This window comes from Bufo gargarizans, chromosome 8, assembly GCF_014858855.1.
Source record: "Bufo gargarizans isolate SCDJY-AF-19 chromosome 8, ASM1485885v1, whole genome shotgun sequence".
Classification (NCBI taxonomy): domain Eukaryota; kingdom Metazoa; phylum Chordata; class Amphibia; order Anura; family Bufonidae; genus Bufo; species Bufo gargarizans.
Window position 1 is genome coordinate 153,877,418 of NC_058087.1, and position 22,811 is coordinate 153,900,228.

Sequence of the window (22,811 nt, forward strand, 5' to 3'; positions counted from 1 at the left end):
TAGGGGATGGGGGCAAGGGTGGGCAGAGTTACTTGAAACCCAGGAAGACTGGGAATTTCCCATGTCTGCGTTGTAACTGTGGGAACATGCTTAAGGGTAACACCTTTGTTCACCCATATAGTGGTAAAATGTACAACATTCCTAAAATTTTACACTTGCCGGTCCAAATTAGTAATTTACATGATTGTTTGCCCTTGTAGCCTGGTCTATGTGGGAGAGACAACCATGGAAATCAGGAAGCGTATCAACAAACACAAAAGTACCATAAGGAAAAAAAATGGACAAACCGCTGGCCAAGCATTTCAATGACTGTGGTCACTCTGTCAGCCAAATGAGATTCCGGCTCATTGATTCTGTCGCGGTTCCTAGGAGAGGTGGTGACAGGGAACGCATGTTGAAAAAAAAAAAAATATGCTTAAATGGATTTTTACATTACAATCTTTACAACCCCATGGTCTTAATATTGACTTTAATGTGAACAGTATAGATAGGTAGAATAATAGATGTACTTCTGTCCGATTCAGTATAATTGTTGTTTTTACATGTTACTTTATGGCAAATAATCATGTTTATTGCTATTCACTTTACATATTTATATTCACTTTTATTGTTTGCATTTTAGCTCTTTTGAAGTCCAACTGGATTGTGCTCCCTGTCGGTGCCCATTGATAGATAGGCAACATCTTATTTCCTCCCCATTATATATTGGGTTATATCGATGATCCTTTTGATGTTTGGGTAAATAAAGACCTTGGCCCTATGGTGCAATATTATGTGTGAGACGTTGCATTGTCCCAATTTGTGCACATATGGCCATTGTTGATCTCCGTATATATGGTCTCATATATGATTACATTTGCATGACAGATGCAGGACCTTGTACTTGTCATGTGATGATCATGTGATTGGGGGTTGCCTCGGTGACGCGTGCTGCGCGTGATCTGACATCAGGCGTACACACAGACAGTGAAGACGTACGCGCATCTCTCTTGACGTCGATGGCCGCGCGCTGCCAACGCTGCGCGGTGACTCAATGGACATGCGCAGTACACTCGATAGGACGCCGACATGGAGTGCTAATACACGCGGCATGGCCGGATGCTATCTAATGTGGATAAGGTACACATTTTGTTATTATGAGTCACAGACAGTTTGATTATTCTCTGGGCTGCTTTTAATTATACATTTGTTGAATGAGTGGAGCTTTCAGGTGATTGGCTCCATTATGATGTAGGAGTGGTCACTTCCGAGTATTTATAGTTGGCAGTTTTATTATATGCATGCTTGATAAAGGCTACTGCGTAGCCGAAACATCACATTTTGCTTGTGTGTGCACTCAAGGCTTCCAATAAAAGACACACCGGACATGCTGCTGTGATCCTCGTTTTTTTCTACTATTTCTTGGACTGCTGTGGATCTGTGGTCCTATCACAGCTGGTGCATTCTGGGATTGGTCGATAAGGTCCGTCTGTGCTGCTCTACAACTCTTTACTAACCTCTGGTTAGGTCTTCAGTATCTGATCAGTGGGGGTCTGACACCTGGGAACCCCACCAGCTGTTTGAGAAGGCACCTGTGAGCGCCGCAGTCTTTGCTCACCAAGCACAGCGCTGTACATTGTATAGTGGCTGTGCTTGGTATTGTGCTTAGCCCTGTTCACTTCTATGGGGCTAAGCTGCGCCTACCCCACATGACCAATGAACGTGATGCCACATGGCCTAAGGCCTCTTTCAGACGGGCGTTGCAGGAAAATGTGCAGGTGCGTTGCGAGAACACCCACGATTTTGGTGTCTGTCTGATGAAACGGAGCCAAACGGATCCATCCTGGCACACAATGTAAGTCAATGGGGACGGATCAGTTTTCACTGACAATAGAAAACGGATCCACACAAAAGGCGAGTGTGAAAGTAGCCTAAGTTGAAATCGCATATAATCCCCATGGTTGTTCACAGAAATTTTCTGGAATGACTTACCTCTAACATTCTGTTCTTCCGACTGTCCCTGAGAGGAGGAGATTTCGCCAGGCAGCGTTCGCTTCTTATCCACATTTGCTTCTGTGTAATGAAAAGAAAGAGTTGCACTATTGCACGTTGGCAAGTAAACAAAATTATTATTATTTTTTTACATTTTAGCTGTCCACCTTCTCTTGTGCATTAATTGGTGACATTTACAATTTATCATTTTTTATGTCTTTATATAAATTGAATGCCTTCACGTTAGTCAATGTACAAAATTAAATCTATGTTCAATAACTAGGTTGTACATTAAGACGAGATATGTCGTTCAGACTTGTTCTGCACCTGAGTCCACTCCATACACCTTCCACCATGCACTGATAGTTTTGCATTGCACAAAGGGGTTAAGGACAAGAGTAAATTTTTAAGCAATTCCTGTATAGAGATGTGAAGTTCAAAACAGGAGGCACATTTTATGGCTGACTATACGGTTTTGCTCAATCATCATTGAATCAAAAAGGAATGGTTCCATCACATGGAGCTTTTGAGAAGCCGATTTACACACTAATCAAAATATAAAAGGGAGTAAACTGGAGGGTATGCTGCAAAATGCATTTTGCTATGAATAAAGGCAAGACGTGTGCCCAAAACACATAAGCATTTTTTTTGCCTGTCTGTGGTTACTTGCTTAGCCTCTAAAGTCCGAATATTGTTCCAAATTGAAGATCTCTAGATGCTGGACATAGTTCTCTTTCCTTGTACTTATGCACACTAAGCGAGGTCCGAGCAGCAGGAGTCTGAAGAGCTGGCTATGACTACTGACTATGCTACAGAACGCATGCGTTGCAAATTGCCTGTATTAATCTGTCAGGTTTCAATCACTATATAAGAATGGGTGAAATCAGCATGTCAATACAAAGGATCCATGGGCGCAATGATAATGCGTAATGGCTGTAAACAGTTAAATGATGGTACCTTTATCACATCTTTGCTCCTCATCATCAGTTAGATCAATTACAGTCTTATCCTGTTGCAGAAACAAAAGCAAATGCACAAAATATGAAAAACTGGGCATTGAAATGACAGCTCAAAAATTTACCTATACTAATAGCATTTTGGCAATAGCACAGAAGATCTACTACTGATCATAGCAACTACTAGATGAGGGGAGGTACAGCGATAGATCAGCAAAGCTCCAGGACTCCGTTTTACGCAATTACTTGGAGACAATTTATATTTTATTCAGTGTTTGGTTTCTAACTTCATTACATTATTATTATTACATTGTAAATTCACTGGATATTTTTTCCATGTACTTAAAGAGGACCTTTCACTACTCTACAAACGAAAAACTAACTATACCTGTGGGCAGAGCGGCGCCCAGGGGTCCCCCTGCACTTACTAGTAAGTCTGGGCGCCGCTCCGTTCGCCCGGTATAGGCTCCGGTGTCTGCGCTCCCTCTGACTGTTTTCTTGTAGGAGGCGTGTCCCTTGCTGCACTGCTGGCCAATCGCAGCGCACAGCTCATAGCCTGGCTTTGAGCTGTGCGCTGCGATTGGCCAGCACTACAGCAAGGGTCACGCCTCCTACAAGAAAACAGTCATTGGGAGCGCAGGCACCGGAGCCTATACCGGGCGAACGGAGCGGCGCCCAGACTTGCTAGTAAGTGCAGGGGGACCCCTGGGCGCTGCTCTGCCCACAGGTATAGTTAGTTTTTCGTTTGTAGAGTAGTGAAAGGTCCTCTTTAAGTCGGTATTTGCTTTCTATTGTTAGTTGAGATTTTTTGGGATACAGAATCATATTAGTACCCGCCATTTTGTCCACTGCTGCTTTACCAGTGAACTGCCCTTATCTACCATTTCTCTTAATTAATAGAAGCGGTCTATTCAAATAATTCTTTAAAACAATTGCCTACTGTACGTGATGAATGCGCTTTCTTCCTGTGTTGCTTGATGGACTCCATGATTTTTTGCATAGCTAATAAAAGAAAATTTTAATAAGGTTATATTTCTTTCCAAATATACCAAAACGTTTAATGACCTACAGCAGTGTATCCCAACTAGTGATTGAAGGGCCAAACGTGGCTCTAAGGCTCCTTGTAGGTGGCTCCAAGCAGGTGTCAGCCTTAAAGCGGCTGAGTGCCTTCAGGATAGGTCATCAGTATCTGATTAGTAGGGGTGCAACTCCTGGCACGCCCACCGATCACCTGCTTGAAGAGGCTGTGGCATGTCACTGAGCACTGCAGCCTACCCTAGGCTTGTGACGTCACATTCATCGGTCACATAGCCTAAGCATAGCTCACTCCCAATTCAAGTGAATGGCGGCTGAGCTGCGATACCGACCAGAGCGCTACAAAGCATGGTATACATTTTTTTTTCACATGGGCACCTATTACGGATGGATGCCATGTTAAGGCCTTTTCAATGGGCGGAGGATTGGCAAAATTATTGGGAACTGCGACTCATTCTCAGGCCGTGATCATTCTAAAGCTGGTAGCTCATAAGTGACATACCGCTGAAATTGGCAGGTTTGTTACTACAGTTTGCTGTTGATAACAGGTTCCTTTAAAGTAGTATTCCAACCTGTGGCAGGTAATAAATGCAAGATTGGGGGGGGGGGGGGGGGGGGGTCTGACTGCTAGAGCCCTCACTGATCACTAGAATGGGAGAAGACAAAAAAAAATTGAAGGTGGTCATGGCACTCTCAAAGCTTCCAGGTCCAGTGTTCTTTATTACACCAAGATGTACAGCAGCAACGTTTCGACAACTAAGTCTTTATCAAGCTACATGTAGCTTGATAAAGACTTAGTTGTCAAAACGTTGCTGCTGTACATCTTGGTGTAATAAAGAACACAACCTGGAAGCTTTGAGAGTGCCGTGACCTTCTTCAATTTTTTAATGGCTTTTTGGGGGGGGTCCCTGAGGCCGGGACCTGACGCCACAAGCACCGCCACAAGCCTTTGAATGGTTTCAAGTAAGTGGTGCTGTCCTACCATACATTTTTCTGTTCTAGAATGGGAGAAGAGAACTTTCATGGTCAAGTGTGCACCCTGACGCTCCATTCAAGATCTAAAGCAGTCGGTGCCATAGACTGGGACCCCCCTGCCAGTGATCCAGCAGTTTGACCCCCACCTATCAAGCATTTTTCATTGGACAGGTGATTAACGCTATATACCAGAATATATGTCGAGGGTACGTCCAGACATGATGCAAATCTGCAGTAACTTACAGTAAAATACATGTGTATTGGGTTCTGTAAATGCCAATTCAATGTCGAAAAAAATATATAAAGATTTTAACCTCATTTGTTCATTTAGTAGGATTAGTGTGGATTTCATTGCATCCAAGTATAGAGGTGAAATCAGCAGCAAATTCATAGGACAAGCTGCAGCAAAATCCGCATGTAACACCTACAGATCACTACGCACTGGGCTCTGAAGCAGAAATCTTCTGCCATGTTTGGACCCGGCCTTATAATAGAGCAGTAAATGGAAAGCAAATGATGCCGTTTATGACACTGGTCCCCCTACCCACTCCCACTCTAATCTGTCTGGAAGGAAAAGAAAACCGTATCTGATAGGATCTCAGGCTTTGATGCAAAAATGCTAAATTATTCTAAGTGGTAAAATGTTAGAACCTCATGAAGGATAGATGTTAGTGGGGCTTTTATCTAGCATCTCCTCAGTAAACACATTAACTGGTGACCATATTGAAGAGCTTCGTACCTGCATTGTCCATCATTTTAGAAGTGCTGTTTGGACGTTCTGCTTGGCATTGCTCGGGATGGCTGAAAAAGACAATCAGTTCATTTAACAGTTTCCTTCTAACAAGGATGTAAAACACTGAATGGCATAAATTTGGAAGTCATTATCAAATAGTTAGAACAAAATATTAAATTCATGCAACAAGAAATGGTCGAGAGTATGTACTGAGTATGTGACTGCCGAATGATACACAACCTGAGTATATGGATAGCAGATATGAGCATAGATCATGGATCAGCAACCTCTGCCACTTCAGCTGTTCTAAAAGTACAACTCCCAGCTCCATTTACTTCCACGCGAGTTAAAAGAACAGCCGAGAGTGCACGCTAGGAGTAGTAGTTTCACAACAGCTGGAGTACTGAAGGTTGCTGTCCCCTGGCGTCAACCAACTGGCTGAATAGGTATCTCTAGGCATTTAGAGGGGACATTTATGAAGACCGGCGATTTAGACACCAGTCTTTGTCCCTCCTGCACTGGTGGTTCATTATGTGGAGATGCTGGCCTCTTTTTGAGACTTCACGTGTAGCATCGGAAAAGAGGAAAGTCACAGATTGCCGCAGATATGTGCCAAAAAGTGATTTATACCTGTTTAGAAGTATTTACTGAAAAGGGACAAGGCAGAAAACAGAGATCTAAGAAGTGCTGAACTTGGCAGGGGACAGTGGAGGTGAATAATTCCCAATCAGATACTGATGACCTATCCAGGACAGGTTATCCGTTTTAAAGTCCCGGAAAACCCATTTAAGATATTGGAAACAATATTATACTAGGGAACTGTCACCACCCTAGATCATTTGTAAGCGCTCATTCACACGGCCGTATGAACAGATCCGCACCCGTTCCACAATTTTGCGGAAGGTCTGCAGATCTATTCATTTCTATGGGCCCTCAAAAGATGCGGACAGCACACAGTTATTCCGTATCGCGGCTCCGCAAGAAAAAAAATAGAACATGCCCTATTCTTGTCCGCAATCGTGGACAAGACTTGGCATTTTCTATTATGGTTGCGGCCATGTGCGGTCCACCAATTACGGAACGCACATGGCTGGTATCTGTGTTTTGCAGATCCGCAAAGCACTACGGCCGTCTGAATGGGCCCTATTTTTATAGCACATGCACAGTTCAGTTAGGCTGAGTTCACACTTCAGTTATCTGGTCAGTTACTTCAGTTATTGTGTCCCAAAACCAAGTGTAGGTCAAAAACACAGAAAAGGAGGACATTTTTCCATTATACCTAGGCTTCACTACTGGTATTGGTTCACAGTAACTGATGGAAATAACTGACGGGGGAACTGGACCGTAATGAAGCCGCTGCCAGCAGAAGATAACAGCACAGGTGAGATTTGGAGCGGCCGCCTGATGATGGCGCCGCAGCTAGGAGGTGGAGAGGAGTGGGGCTCCGATCTGATGGGCTCGACTGGGGTCCAGCCTCTTGCGCTTTTCCCACCTAATTAGCATATTTGTAATACAACGTTTTTGGGTGGGGATAGAGAAGATGGATTTGGATATAAAGGTATATTTATAAATGGCTACAGCAGAGCTGCAGTGCCGTACAAGCAGTTACAGTCTACAGCGCGGACAGAGTCCCTTTAATTATACGAGAGACGCTGGGGAATTTCAAATCCTATTGCAGGAGCAGTCTGGAGAAAATCTGCATCATTTCTCTGGGAGGACTGTGTTATGCCAGTAACCCTGCCGGGTTAACTTCAGACTATTCCTGGTTTGATAAGAAAATTGGAAAAGTCCTTTTTAATCAGGTTGTCATAAATGTCCGATACACTGGGTCCTATCTTTTCGCCTTTACCCATCAGGTTCTGTAGGCATTTCTCCAACTGGGTCTATGCAAGTTTTTTTTTTTTAAATCAGATAATTTTTATTTGGAAATTTTTTGAAAATTACAAAAATACAAAGAAAGAAATTGGCCTGCACATTATACATGCATCAGTTGATAATAACAGTATCATAGTATTACATGATCAGCAAAGAGTCACTTCCATGAGTATGTAATATGGCAACAGGCATATCATGAGATGCACCTAAGATAACAAAGGATGAATCTGTAAATTCTGGCAAACAATAGTTTCCCCCCCTTTAGAGATCTGGTGTAACGTCCGCCACAATTTATTCCCAATTGGTGAAATCTGACAACGTGCCTCAGCAGATTCACCCAGTATTTAGAAATAATGGCCCAAAACGGCCTCCATATGCCCTAATAAGACACCTGGATGACAGACTGGTCCCCCACTCAGAGCCCCCTCTTATTAGCCAGTTGTGCCTGATTTGGAGGTCTTGAGACAAACCTAATACAAGGTCACACATTCACTTAAATAGGCAGCTTTAAAGGGTTGTCTCACTTCAGCAACTGGCATTTATCATGTAGAGGAAGTTAATACGAGGCACTTACTAATGTATTGCGATTATCCATATTGCTTCCTTTGCTGGCTGGATTCATTTTTCCATCACACTCTGCTCGTTACTATGTTACAGACCACCCTGCAATCCATCAGTGGTGGTAGTCAGCCTCTCTGGTGGCTGGGACCACATATAGGCTGGTGTTTTTTCCTATAATGTGCAAGCACGACCATCGCTGATGGATTGCAGGGTGGTCGTAACCATGGAAACGAGCAGTGTATAATGTGATGGAAAAATGAATCCAGCCACATTATAATCACATTATATTAGTAAGTGCCTTGTATTAACTTTATGTACATGATAAATACCACTTACTGAAGTGAGACAACCCCTTAAGGACATAGGACGTACCGGTACGCCCTATTTCCCGAGTCATTAAGGACCAAGGACGTACCGGTACGTCCTAACTTTAAAATCGGCATTCCGGCGCCACAGGGGTTAATTTGAACAGGATGCCGGCTGAAATCATTCAGCCGGCATCCTGTCACAACGCCAGGGGGGGGGTCATGTGACCCCCCCCCCGTGACGGCGATCACAGCAAACCGCAGGTCAATTCAGACCTGCGGTTTGCTGCGCTTTTTGCAGTTTCTGACCCCCTGAGTGCCAAAAATCAAGATTTCACCTCCCCCCTGCACGATTTGATGGCGGCGGGTGGTGCAGGGGGGGTGTCGAAGGCGGTGGGGGGCGTTGCGGGAGGCGGGATCGCGATCCCCCGCCCGCCTCGCCTTGAATAATCGTTGGTTTCTAGTGGGTATACCAGGGTGCCAGCACATTGCTGGCACCCTGGTATAAACGGCTGACATCATTGATTCGACGTCAGCCGTTTAACCCTTTCCAAGGTTAACAGCGCAGGGAGCTCCCTCCCTCTCCGATCGGGGGGCTGCTGTGCCTTTGCAACTCCCCCGATGGAGAGGGAGAGAGCCCCCAGGCAGCCCCCCGAAGCCCCGTCCTCACCCTTCCCCGTCTGCGAAGTTGTGGCAGACGGGGAAGGTTCCCATGGCAACAGGATGCCTGCTCAGGCGTCCTGCTGTCCATGGTGCTGAACAGATCTATGCTAAAAGCATAGATCTGTTCAGTGTAAGTAAAATACAGTACAGAACCCTATATAGGTTCTATACTGTATTATACAGACATCAGACCCACTGGATCTTCAAGAACCAAGTGGGTCTGGGTAAAAAAAAAAAAAAAAAGTGAAAAAAGTTAAGATAAAATAAAAAAAAACATTTATCACTGAATAAAAATTAAAAAAATAAAATACACTACACATATTAGGTATCGCCGCATCCGTAACGACCTGATCTATAAAACGGTCATGTTACTTTCCCCGCACGGTGAACGCCATAAAACAAAAAAAAAAACATGAGACAATTGAAATTTTGCCCACCTTACTTCCCAAAAAAGGTAATAAAAGTGATCAAAAAAGTTGCATGTAAGCCAAAATAGTACCAAACAGTCATCTCATCCCGCAAAAAAATGAGACCCTACTCAAGATAATCGCCCAAAAACTGAAAAAACTATGGCTCTTAGACTATGGAGACACTAAATTTTTTGGTTTTAAAAATGAAGTTATCGTATAAAACTTACATAAATAAAAAAAATTGTATACATATTAGGCATCGCCGCGTCCGTGACAACTTGCTCTATAAACTTACCACATGATCTAACCTGTCAGATGAATGTTGTAAATAACAAAAAAAAACGTGCCAAAAAAGCCATTTCTTGTTACCTTGCCGCACAAAAAGTGTAATATAGAGCAACCAAAAATCATATGTACCCTAAACTAGTACCAACAATACTGCCACCCTATTCCGTACTTTCTAAAGTGGGGTCACTTTTTGGGAGTTTCTACTCTAGGGGTGCATCAGGGGGGCTTCAAATGGGACATGGTGTAAAAAAAAACAGTCCAGCAAAATCTGCCTTCCAAAAACCGTATGGCATTCCTTTCCTTCTGCGCCCTGCCGTGTGCCCGTACAGCAGTTTACGACCACATATGGGGTGTTTCTGTAAACTACAGAATCAGGGCCATAAATAATGAGTTTTGTTTGGCTGTTAACCCTTGCTATGTAACTGGAAAAAAAAAATATTAAAATGGAAAATCTGCCAAAAAAGTGAAATTTTGAAATTGTAGAGTAAACTCTATTTTCCATTAAATCTTGTGCAACACCTAAAGGGTTAACAAAGTTTGTAAAATCAGTTTTGAATACCTTGAGGGGTGTAGTTTCTTAGATGGGGTCACTTTTATGGAGTTTCTACTCTAGGGGTGCATCAGGGGGCTTCAAATGGGACATGGTGTCAAAAAAACTGTCCAGCAAAATCTGGCTTCCAAAAACCATACGGCGCACCTTTCACTCTACGCCCCGCTGTGTGGCCGTACAGTAGTTTATGGCCACATATGGGGTGTTTCTGTAAACGGCAGAGTCAGGGCAATAAAGATACAGTCTTGTTTGGCTGTTAACCCTTGATTTGTTAGTTGAAAAAATGGGTTAAAATTGAAAATTAGGCAAAAAAATGAAATTCTCAAATTTCATCCCCATTTGCCAATAACTCTTGTGCAACACCTAAAGGGTTAACGAAGTTTGTAAAATCAGTTTTGAATACCTTGAGGGGTGTAGTTTATAGAATGGGGTAATTTTTGGGCGGTTTCTATTATGTAAGCCTCACAAAGTGACTTCAAAGCTGTAGTGGTCCCTAAAAATTGGGTTTTTGTAAATTTCTTAAAAATTTCAAGATTTGCTTCTAAACTTCTAAGCCTTGTAACATCTCCAAAAACTAAAATATCATTCCCAAAATAATTCAAACATGAAGTAGACATATGGGGAATGTTAAGTCATCACAATTTTTGGGGGTATTACTATGTATTACAGAAGTAGAGAAACAAACTTTGAAATTTGCTAATTTTTCCAAATTTTTGGTAAATTAGGTATTTTATTATGCAAAAAAATTAATTTTTTTACTTTATTTTACCAGTGTCATGAAGTACAATATGTGACGAAAAAACAATCTCAGAATGGCCTGGATAAGTCAAAGTGTTTTAAAGTTATCAGCACTTAAAGTGACACTGGTCAGATTTGCAAAAAAGGGCCTGGTCCTTAAGGTGAAAATGAGCCTGGTCCTTAAGGGGTTAAGGGAGCATTCACAAGACCAGTATTGCGGTCTGCAAATCGGTATCCGCAAAATACAATGCGGTCTGGGTGCACCACGCACTTCTTGCGGGGCACACTGAAAAAAATGCCTATCCTTGGCTGCAAAACGGACAAGAGTAGGACAAGTTCTGTAACTTGCGACTCAGCCAGCACATGGATGACATCCCTTTGCTGTCCGCATTCTTTGCGGCCCCATAAAAATGTTTGGGGCTGCGTGCGTTCCGCAAATAAATGTGGATCGGATGCAGAATGAAAATGTGTGTGAAAGCACCCTAAGGCTACATTTCCCCAGAACAGCTGAGAGCTAGTAAATCCACATTTTAAAAGAAAAGCGGTCGTCTTGAAAGAGATAATACTCTGCTGCATGCAATATTCAGGAGCTATACACATCACTGGAGAATTGACATATCTCCTGGGGCGCATGTTCGGTGTGCCACCATATTCTTATATACAGCATATTTTTGTTCTGTACCTAGACACTATAACCTCCCACACACAATACACAGAAAGCTCGTTTTGCAGACCACCATCTCTCTTAATACCCCAATACACATACACTAATGGCATGCATTCTCTATGGTACACAGGGAGAAAGCTGCAGCCAAACACCTCAGGAACGGCTCATCCTCCTGAGAAACTGAAATCCGATCCTTCTCTCCCAAATACCTGAAGTACACTTTGATAGACATCACTCCTGTACAGATAATACTACTCTATGGTGCGCTCTGTATGGTCTCTATAGTCAATAGTACAGCTTTCATTTTTCACGGGTACGATAAGAAATGAAAGCTGCACTGTGCCTATGGGCCACAAAGACCATCTTCCTTTAGGAAAGTTTCATATACCTCCCCTGCTTTGGCCAAGTCCAAATGTGGTGGAATTGCCATGAGATTCCCAGCAAATCAGCAGCAATTTACAGTACAATGCGTGTGGATGGGATCGGACATTAATGCATACTGCCATAGTGAGGACACCATAACACTGGTGGACAGGTTCTCTTTACAGAGCATTCACTTTTAAAGTGATATTATGCTACAACAGACAGGTTTGTTTCTGGGAAATCAGGCACACACCATTATGTATGACGGTACAGTTCTTAAAGGGATTATCCAACCCCCCCCCCCATATGAAAATGCCCCCCCACACACAATGTACTTACCTGGCTCCCCAGCACCTGGTCCTCGCCACTTCTCCCCATGTGCGGATGAAAATATTCAGCGTTTGGGAGGGGGTGATGGGGGACAAGCCTCCCCTGATGGTATTGGCTGAAGCCCCCCCCCCCCCCCCCCCCCCCGGATGTATTCATACACGCAATATGGAGAGGTGGCGGCTTGGCGGGGACCAGGAGTGACACGGGTGCCAGGGAAGTACATTGTGTGTGAGGGGGCCCCGGCATATGGGGGGCATTTCAGGGATAGGATGACCCCTTTAAAGGGATCATCATTTGTCTGCTCTAAGGGCTAATTCACCTGACAGAGCTCAATCAGGGAAACAAGTGACCTCTGCTCCCCTGACCCGAGGTGACCATATCATATGAGGGGTCCAGTCTGGCGATACGCGTGGGGCGTCTCCCCCACACACCATGATCGTCTAGTGCTCTATTTTGATAAGTATCCTATATTATGTATGTATTTGCCGGCCTTTTACATGTTTCAACATTTTAACTAGGTGTCTGTAGGTATGTCTTTTGGACTTCTATCCTGATCCAAACACAATCTCACTATTGTTTACAATGTTTTAACTTTTTTGGCTTCTTTTTTCATCAATAAATTATATTTTAATTATTGGATGTGCAGCCTGTATATGTGGCGTCTCTTTCTCTTTATACTGCATGGTTATGTATTGATGCCTTGGTTTGCACTCCTTTATCCTATGTGGTATGCCCCCTTACGTTACTGTTTTGGTTAAAATTCTGTTATACCTACACCGCTGATGGCTCGGTGGTGTACAGAGTACTCATTTTATGAATGAGGCCGTAGCACCGCAGGGAGTACGGGCAGGAGCACTCATTGGACAATTACTAACTCTTGGCATAGTGCATGGGTACCCTGTACCCATGTACTATGTCAGGATTAGCTGAGCTAAGCAGGATCTGCTTCTGCTTTCCGACGATCGTTTTCTTCCTGAAGGCAGATGAAGCAAAAGCTCAGAAAACGTTCTTTTATCCCCTGCCCGCGTGATTTTTCTAGTCATGCTTGAAGTCAAGGGGGCAGCGGCCACGCCCCCTTCCCTGCCCCTTCGCTGTGACAGACGGCGCTTAGGCACGAGAGTTTGGCTGCCTTTGCCGAACAGCCGGCTGTCAGTCAGAGCGCCCCCGACTGATGGATGTGATAGCCACAAGAAAAAACTACCTTCTAGGACAGGAGCCGGAGAGAGATCTCCCGCAAGGGCTCAAAAGGGAGAAGACTGGAACGCTGAGAGAACTGTATTCAGATCCCAAGGCGGTAAAGGACGGTATGGAGGAACCGTATGTGCCACTCACTGAAGGAAGGTTGCCATGGGCACCAGAGGACGCTGTAAAGCTGCCCCAGGACAGAAGCACCAACACCTGACCCATCAAGGAACTACAGACTAAACCAAGGTCCAACCATTATTGTAGAGGGATAGGACCGTGGGGAGAAAAAATAAAAATAAAACACAACTGAGTGAGGGGATGTCCAGCTTTCACAGAAGCCCAGGAAGGACCTCCAGGTCCTATAATAGATCCTGGGAGATGCAGGCTTCCTGGCCTGAATCAGTGTGCATGACATCCGCCGAAAACCCTCTCCACGTCAGAATGGCAGTTTCAATAGCCACGCCGTCAGCTAAATGCAAGACTGGACCCTGTGAAAGAAGGTAGTCTCTGAGTGGCAGTGACCAAGGGACGTCTCCTAGAAGGAGAACGAGGTCGGCGTACCACGCGCGATGAGGCCAATCCGGGACGACTAGGATTTGTCGGAATGCCCTCCATCTTGATCTTCCGTAGAACTCTGGGTAGGAGGGGAAGGGGAAAAACCACGTATGGAGGGAGAACTCCCGCCAAGGAGATATCAGGGAGTCCATACCACATGCTTCCGGAACTCTTGCGTGTAGATACCGTTAGCACACACGGACCAATGGAAGAGTCCCTGTAGAAGGAGGGATATGGAGGGCGCCACAGCCCACCAGTCGGGATCGGAGCGTGCCTGGAAATGGAAGGCCACCAAACGAATACCCTGTGCAAATGCAGATGAGGGAAGGTAGTAACGTAGGAACTACCAAGGCATGCGAGGTGGCTATGACCCATGAGCCAGAGGAGGAAAAAGACAGGAGAATAGGCTAGGTCTAAGCCCATTCCCCATCTGAGACCAGCGCTAGACAGAAGTAGCCAAGGAAAAAGTGGCTGTGCAAAAACTCCGCCTGAGGAGGAAGCCAGGCAAGGGGAGTCACACTGTATTGCTAGCCCCATACCCCAGCAGAGAAGGGGGCCACACCGCAGAGGCCACCGAATTCAGTGCTAGAAGAGTCCACCACTTGACGAAAGAGCTGTGCAGCAAGAACCCAAGTATGTGTAATGCAATACCACTCCCACAGTAGTAGCCAGCGCTTGCCTCGTCAGTGCAAAACTTAGGGGGAGGCCTGACTATCCATAGAAGCCATGTACCATACTGCCCCAGTTAAGTAGAGCTAACCTTAAAGACTCTACCTGGAAGGGTGCTGAACAAGAGCAACTGCCCAGCCAGAGCCAGGGTAGGACCCCTACCTGAGGGGGATGTACTCACCATATATGTGCAATGGTGTACGCACTACGTATTGATGTGGGCAATAACAATGGAGGCCCATGGAGATGGGGGGAGGTGGGGGGGTTTCTAGGACACATAAAAGTGATGCTAGGTAACCCCCCTGAGAAGACAGGGGATGTGATAATCATGCCCAAAACCAGCACCAAAAGAAAGGATACAATGAGCAATAGCCACAGTAGCCACTGGGCGGCACTCATATACCACTAGAGTAAGAGTACCGGGCCCCGCGGGTACCGACTGTGCCACGCCCCCTTGTGAAATATGCGAAGGCACCTAGAGCCATGGCACAGTTGAATTGCAGCATTCGAAGATGTTTAGTTATTCCCCCGCTAGTGGATCCTTGTGGAAGGGGGTAATGCAACAGGAAGCACAGTGATGTGCAACGCTCCACCTATGGAAGGATAGCGCCACAGTCGGGACTGTATGCAATGGTGGTGCAATTACCCTACCTATGGAAGGTGGAATGTATACGGCAAGTACTTAAGCCAGTGGTAGGGAAAATACTCCATCTATGAAGGGGGGTTAACGCCCACGGCGAGAACTAGTGCATATGGAGAGCCCTGTACCCCGTGGGAGTGCAATTATTGCACCTAAGTAAGGGGGTAATGCCTCCAGCACACAATGTAACCAGTGATAATGTCATCACGCCACCTATGGAGGGGGCTAATGCATACGGCAGGTACTGAACACAGTGGAGATGCAATTCCGCCACCTACAGAAGGGGGAAAGTATACGTCCACCTATGTCAGGGGGACAATGTATAAGGCAAGTACTGTATCCTAAAGTAGAGCAAGTACTCAGTGTATGGAAGGGGGTAATGCATACAAAAAGTACTGCTGGCCACTGTAGATGCAATCTTGGCAGATTGCTTCGAACTCATGTGAGGGTCTGAATCAGTGATTCTCCACCCCCCCTCCCCTCGGACGGACCCTCTCCTGTGAGGGAGGGTGTGTCCGAGCGTGACCCAGGGAGGAAGGGTGGGGGGTGCAGAGATATTCGTCCACATTACTAACCTTGCACTAGGAGTAGATCCCCAGATATGCCGGCCTAAAGAGGACACCAGCGTGGGCTGGGCAAAAAACATTGTGGCCGGAGCACCGTTGTGGTACCGGCCGAACGCAGGGCGGTTAACCCGCTCCGGAGCGACGCGCCCGGTGTCCGCTCCCGAAAGGGGTGGATAATGGTGGGTGCCGTCTCAGGAAGATTCCTCCTGTCGGGGAGCAGGAGCTGTGCTCCCCTCTCTGCATGTGTGACTGTGCGCTCCGGACACAGCAGTCATTAACCCCCTATGTGCAGTTGTCCCACCTAGGGGAACAACAATAAGCGCCAGAGGGGTAGTGAAGGGAATGCTTCAAGGGTGCTGGGAACGGCTGCAGGGGTGCTGGGCTATGCTGAAGCCCTGTGCTGTTTGAAGACTATTGCCACCAAGAGGAAGGGAGGGAGGGGGAGACCAACCCAAAAGAGGGTTAAACATACTTACCTGGTCCCGTGTACTCACCTAATCTTCATCCTCTTCCTCTTCTCTGCCGCCATCTTCACCCTTCCTCCTCCCCAGCAGGGTCACCCCTTCAGCTACTGGCACCATAGTGGCAGGATGCTGGAAAAGGGGCTTGGATGGGTGACCCTTCTGCTGGCGGGATGCAGGGGAGCGAGGCTGCCCTCGTCCACTTTGTCTTCTTGTGGTGGAGAAGGCAGCGTGGCGGACCAACGCTGGCATGCTCCCCCGGGAGAACAGAGAGGCTAGACGACCACCGTTTCCCATCCGAAAAAGGAAAGTAAAAAACTAAAATAAAAAATCTTCAGTAGCTGCCCAGGAATATGTTCAGGTGTATGATTTTTCTGCATTAAAAAGCATGTTGACTTCAGTATACACGGAAAACACATGAAAATGTATACTACAGTACTCGAAACAAAGACAACGTGTCATCAGAAAATTACTTATTGTTTATATAAAGTTTTTAGTGTTAAACATTTTATTATAATTTTGGCAATTTTTTTTTATGTCACTATAAAATAAATAATACAGTTTTTACACTGGCTTAAATTGTGCTTTGAGAACAACCATATAGCCCACAGACATAATGGTCTGGAAATCACCCTATTGACTTCTATAGGAGAGATTTCTAAGCATGCTCTGTGACCCGTGCGAAGGTCAGGAGGGGCCGATAAACTGATATCACCGATTGTGAATGCTGAGAGCCAGTGTAATCTACACAGATTTTTGGTATTAGGGCTCATCTACATGAACATATTTGTTCCCGTGTCCATTCCAATATTTTTTTTTTACAGCCTGTATGCAGAACCATTTACTTCAATGGGGCTGCGAAAAAAAAGGAAATGCCTCAGTGTACATCCCGTGTCCGTACGGCTGTTCCGCAAAAAAAATAGTACATGTGCTATTATTGTCCGTATTACGTTCTACTAGAGGTCGGGAGTTCTGTAAAATGTGGAATGTACATGGCCAGTATCCATGTTTTGCGGATCCGCAAATTTGCAGACCTCAAAACATCTAGCGGTCGTGTGCATGAGCCCTTAACAATATAGAAAGTGACATGGAATAGTGATTGGAGAAACCACGCAAAATAGTGCCCCTGTGGATATGCCAAAAATATCCAGATGGGATTAACTATTTAAAGGCTATGGACACCTTTATGGGCAATTGCGTTTTATTCATTTAAGGCTAAAAATCAAAAAAAATTTTCAATTGGTCTTTATTAACCGCCTCCGGATCGCCTAACGTAGGATCGCGGTCCGGAGGCGGCAGCGCTGCGCACAGTCACGCATATACGCGTCATCTCACGAGACGCAAGATTTCCTGTAAACGCGCGCACACAGGATCGGAAGGTAAGCGAGTGGATCTCCAGCCTGCCAGCGGCGATGGTTCGCTGGCAGGCTGGAGATGCAATTTTTTTTTAACCCTTAACAGGTATATTAGATGCTGTTTTGATAACAGCGTCTAATATACCTGCTACCTGGTCCTCTGGTGGTCATTTTTGTTTGGATTGACCACCAGAGGACACAGGTAGCTGTGTAAAGTAGCACCAAACACCACTACACTACACCCCCCCCCCCTGTCACTTATTAACCCCTTATGAACCCCTGATCACCACATATAGACTCCCTGAACACCCCCGTCATTGATCACCCCCCTGTAAGGCTCCATTCAGACGTCCGTATGATTTTTACGGATCCACGGATACATGGATCGGATCCGCAAAAACACATACGGACGTCTGAATGGAGCCTTACAGGGGGGTGAGCAATGACAGGGGGGTGATCAGGGAGTCTATATGGGGTGATCACCCCCTTGTCATTGATCACCCCCCTGTAAGGCTCCATTCAGACGTCCGTATGTGTTTTGCGGATCCGATCCATGTATCCGTGGATCCGTAAAAATCATACGGACGTCTGAATGGAGCCTTACAGGGGGGTGATCAGGGAGTCTATATGGGTGATCACCCCCCTGTAAGGCTCCATTCAGACATTTTTTTGGCCCAAGTTAGCGGAAATTGTAAAAAAAAAAAAAAAAAAAAAGTCTCATATTCCACTAACTTGTGTCAAAAAAGAAAAAATTATAGGAACTTGCCATGCCCCTCACGGAATACCTTGGGGTGTCTTCTTTCCAAAATGGGGTCACTTGTGGGGTAGTTATACTGCCCTGGCAATTTAGGGGCCCTAATGTGTGCGAAGTAGTTTGAAATCAAAATCTGTAAAAAATGGCCGGTGAAATCCTAAAGGTGCTCTTTAGAATTTGGGCCCCTTTGCCCACCTAGGCTGCAAAAAAGTGTCACATCTGGTATCGCCGTACTCAGGAGAAGCTGGGCAATGTGTTTTGGGGTGTCATTTTACATATACCCATGCTGGGTGAGAGAAATATCTTGGTCAAATGCCAACTTTGTATAAAAAAAATGGGAAAAGTTGTCTTTTGCCAAAATATTTCTCTCACCCAGCATGGGTTTATGTAAAATGACACCCCAAAACACATTGCCCAACTTCTCCCGAGTACGGCGATACCAGATGCGTGATACTTTTTTGCAGCCTAGGTGGGCAAAGGGGCGCACATTCCAAAGAGCACCTTTCGGATTTCACCGGTCATTTTTTTACAGATTTTGATTTCAAACTACTTTGCACGCATTTGGGCCCCTAAAATGCCAGGGCAGTATAACTACCCCACAAGTGACCCCATTTTGGAAAGAAGACACCCCAAGATATTTCGTGATGGGCATAGTGAGTTCATTGAAGTTTTTATTTTTTGTCACAAGTTAGTGGAAAATGTTTTTTTTTTTCTTACAAAGTCTCATATTCCACTAAGAAAAAAAAAAACATTTTCCGCTAACTTCTGACAAAAAATAAAAAGTTCTATGAACTCACCATGCCCATCAGTGAATACCTTAGGGTGTCTACTTTCTGAAATGGGGTCATTTGTGGGGGTTTCTACTGTCTGGGCATTGTAGAACCTCAGGAAACATGACAGGTGCTCAGAAAGTCAGAGCTGCTTCAAAAAGCGGAAATTCACATTTTTGTACCATAGTTTGTAAACGCTATAACTTTTACCCAAACATTATTATTATTATTTATGTAGAACAATAAATTTAGCGAAAAATTTATATATGGGTGTCGTTTTTTTTGCAAAATTTTACAACTGAAAGTGAAAAATGTATTTTTTGCAAAAAAATCATTACATTTCGATTAAATAACAAAAAAAAAGTAAAAATGTCAGCAGCAATGAAATACCACCAAATGAAAGCTCTATTAGTGAGAAGAAAAGGAGGTAAAATTCATTTGGGTGGTAAGTTGCATGACCGAGCAATAAACGGTGAAAGTAGTGTAGTGCAGAATTGTAAAAAGTGGCCTGGTCATTAAGGGTGTTTCAGCTAGGGGGGCTGAAGTGGTTAAAAACATGCAGCTGTTTTTGAGATTAATGGCCCAAAAAAAAAAAAGGGGGGGGGGGGAAGACTGTATTCAATTCTCAGTCCCGTCAGCTGATGGCTCACGTGAAGCCTTAGGGTACTTTCACACTAGCGTTTTTCTTTTCCGGTGTCGAGTTCCGTCACAGGAGCTCAATACTGGAAAAAAATTATCAGCATTCTGAAAGAGCATTCCATTCAGGATGCATCAGTTCAGTCCCGCTTACTTTTTTTGGCCGGAGAAAATACCGCAGCATGCTGCAGTTTTCTCTCCGACCAAAAATCCTGAACACATGCCGGAATGCATTAATTTCCATTGAAATGTATTTGTGCCGGATCTGGCATTAAGTGTTCCAGCAAAATGGACCTTTAAAGATGCAAAAAAATAAATACAGGAACCGTTTTTTACGGATGACACCAGAGAGACGGATCTGGTCTTTCAATGCATTTGTCAGATGGATCCGCATCAGGATCCGTCTGACAAATGCCATCAGTTTGCGACGGAACTGCCTGCCGGAATCCTCTGCTGCAAGTGTTAAAGTACCCTTATCTCTAATCTCATTTAAGCCACACTCTTATCAGTTTGAGCTCATTTTATCAGAGAGAAAAAAAATATGAAACATAAAATTTATCAGGTGCAGTTTGTGGATTTTGGGGGGGGGGGGGGATCATGTTATTCACAACCTCTAACCCAGGAGAAGCTAATTCTTTTCTATATTGTCTGAATTGGCTAATCTCCCATGGGACCAGAACATAAATACATATGACGGACAGAGGATTAAGCAGTAATTTTTTACGTGTATGGCATGCGCTGCAGCACTGGGAACAGTGCTTGTGTGAACTATCAAGGGGGACACAGTGCTTGCACTGAGCTCCAGGAGGTTGAATGTCCATTGATCAAACACTGGGGGCCTTAAATATTTTCATTTATTACACTTGTTGCTTGCTGAGGTTATTTGGTAGGAGGCGCCAAAACTTTTGCATAAATTATCCAGTAGATAGGAAAAATAAACTAGCAATATTGATCTGCCTAAATATTTTATTTCAAGAGTGAAGTAGAACATTAGGGATGCAGTCTCACCTTGGCTGCTCACACTCATTATCACTAAGGACAACAAGGTCCGTGACGCTGCTGGATGGATTTGGTGCTGAAGGTGTTCTCGGACGGGATTCTGTTTCTTCTGCAGGGGGAACGACTGTAGAAGTATTGGGTTGTGCATCTGTGTTTTGAAGCTGTAAAAAATAAAAAATAAATCATAAAGTAGTCAACATTTTCTACATTTATTTTCCTTGTTGGAAGTAGTTAGGATCCAGCAATTCACATAATCAGCCATTTTAAAGGGAACCTGTCATCAACTTTATCCAGACCTCACTGAGGACAGCATAAAATAGTGACAGAAATGCTGATGTCAGCGGTGTGTCACTCATGAGCTAAAAGTAAGAGGTTGCCAAGAACCAGCATCATAATCATTACAGCCCAGGCCTTGAAAAGAGTCAAATCTACTTGAGAAGAGTCCTGGTTATTCATAATCTCCTGCTCTCTCGTCCATCTGCTGATTGGCAGTTCTCTCCTAGAGAGAAAGGGAGAAAATTACCGTATTTGTCGACCCTATAAGACGAACCGGTCCATAAGACGCACCTAGGTTTTAGAGGAGAACAATAGGAAAAAGTTGAATTAGTCTTACCGGTAATTCCTTTTTTGCAAATCCTCCATGACGGCACCTTACTTGGAGATTATCCTCCTCCTCCAGCCAGGCAGGGACAGGAAGGTTCAAAAGGTCCTGCCTCCTCACTCATCTTCAGTGTCTTCTGGGCTCGACAGGCCCTAAACTTACACACTCATTCATAACCTTCACCAGTGACTTAACTATTCTTTGTTATACATATTAAAAAGCATATAACTCTAGATTAATTATTTAATTTCATAACTATTTTATTATTATTTTTTTTGGGGGGGGGGGAATATAAGCAGTGGCGTCATGGAGCATTCGCGAAAAAGGAATTACCGGTAAGACTAATTCAACTTTTCCCCTCCCCGTTGGCCTTGGAGAGCTAACAGATTAATGAATTAGGGAGGGACTACTGCTTGTAAGTAAAACTTTCCTACCGTAGGATAGGTCTCTTTTAGAATCAATATCTATCCTATAGTGTTTTACAGAGGTATGAGGACTTGACCAGGTTGCTGCCCTACAGATTTGATCCATGGGGGGAAAAATACAATACGTGGGCAGAGCAAGAATTCATGAATAACCAGGACTCTTCTCAGGTGGCCGTGACTCTTTTCCAGGCCCAGTCTGCAATGATTGATGTTGGTTCTCAGGCAACCACTTACTTTTAACTGCTGAAATCAACTCACCTGTCTCTACTTTATGCCACCATTAGTACAGGGAGCATAAAGTTGATGACAGGCTCCCTTTAACACTATTGGGGTCATTAATTAAACTGGTGTAAAGTAGAAATGGCTTAGTTGCCCATAGCAACCAGTCTCCTCCTTTCATTTTCAAAATAAAAGAAGGAATCGGATCGGTTGCTATGGGCAACTAAGCTAGTTCTATTTTACACCAGTTTGATAAATTACCGCCCCATATTTTTCCCGAACTTTACATAGCACTTACATCGCCCATAGAGCTGTACAGAGATGTCATTCGTTTCAGCCCCTGTCCCCAGTGGGGCTCATAAAATTCCAAAGTAACTTACCAGTGGGAGGAAAACATACAAACTCCATGCAGATGTTGCCCTGGGTCCGATTTGAACCCTGGACCCCAATGCTGAAGTTCTAAGGCTACATAGTGCTTAAATGACCCAGCAGGCTGTTTCAGATTGCATTTTATACAGAATACTACCTAATGGGACTCTGCGGTGATCAGTCATTT

General features: G+C 44.5%; 1 protein-coding gene across 2 annotated transcripts in view; it reads right to left on the reverse strand.

Annotated features, from left to right (window-relative positions):
• Positions 1-22,811, reverse strand: part of ATF7IP2 (activating transcription factor 7 interacting protein 2) — an 85,329-nt gene that overhangs the window by 15,612 nt on the left and 46,906 nt on the right. For both annotated transcript variants that reach the window (XM_044303437.1, XM_044303439.1), the window contains exons 6-10: positions 21,020-21,171; positions 5,677-5,738; positions 3,868-3,929; positions 2,929-2,980; positions 1,972-2,052 (exon numbers count right to left, since the gene is read on the reverse strand). In XM_044303437.1, the coding sequence (XP_044159372.1) occupies positions 1,972-2,052; positions 2,929-2,980; positions 3,868-3,929; positions 5,677-5,738; positions 21,020-21,171 (409 nt within the window). The remainder of the gene's footprint in view (positions 1-1,971; positions 2,053-2,928; positions 2,981-3,867; positions 3,930-5,676; positions 5,739-21,019; positions 21,172-22,811) is intronic.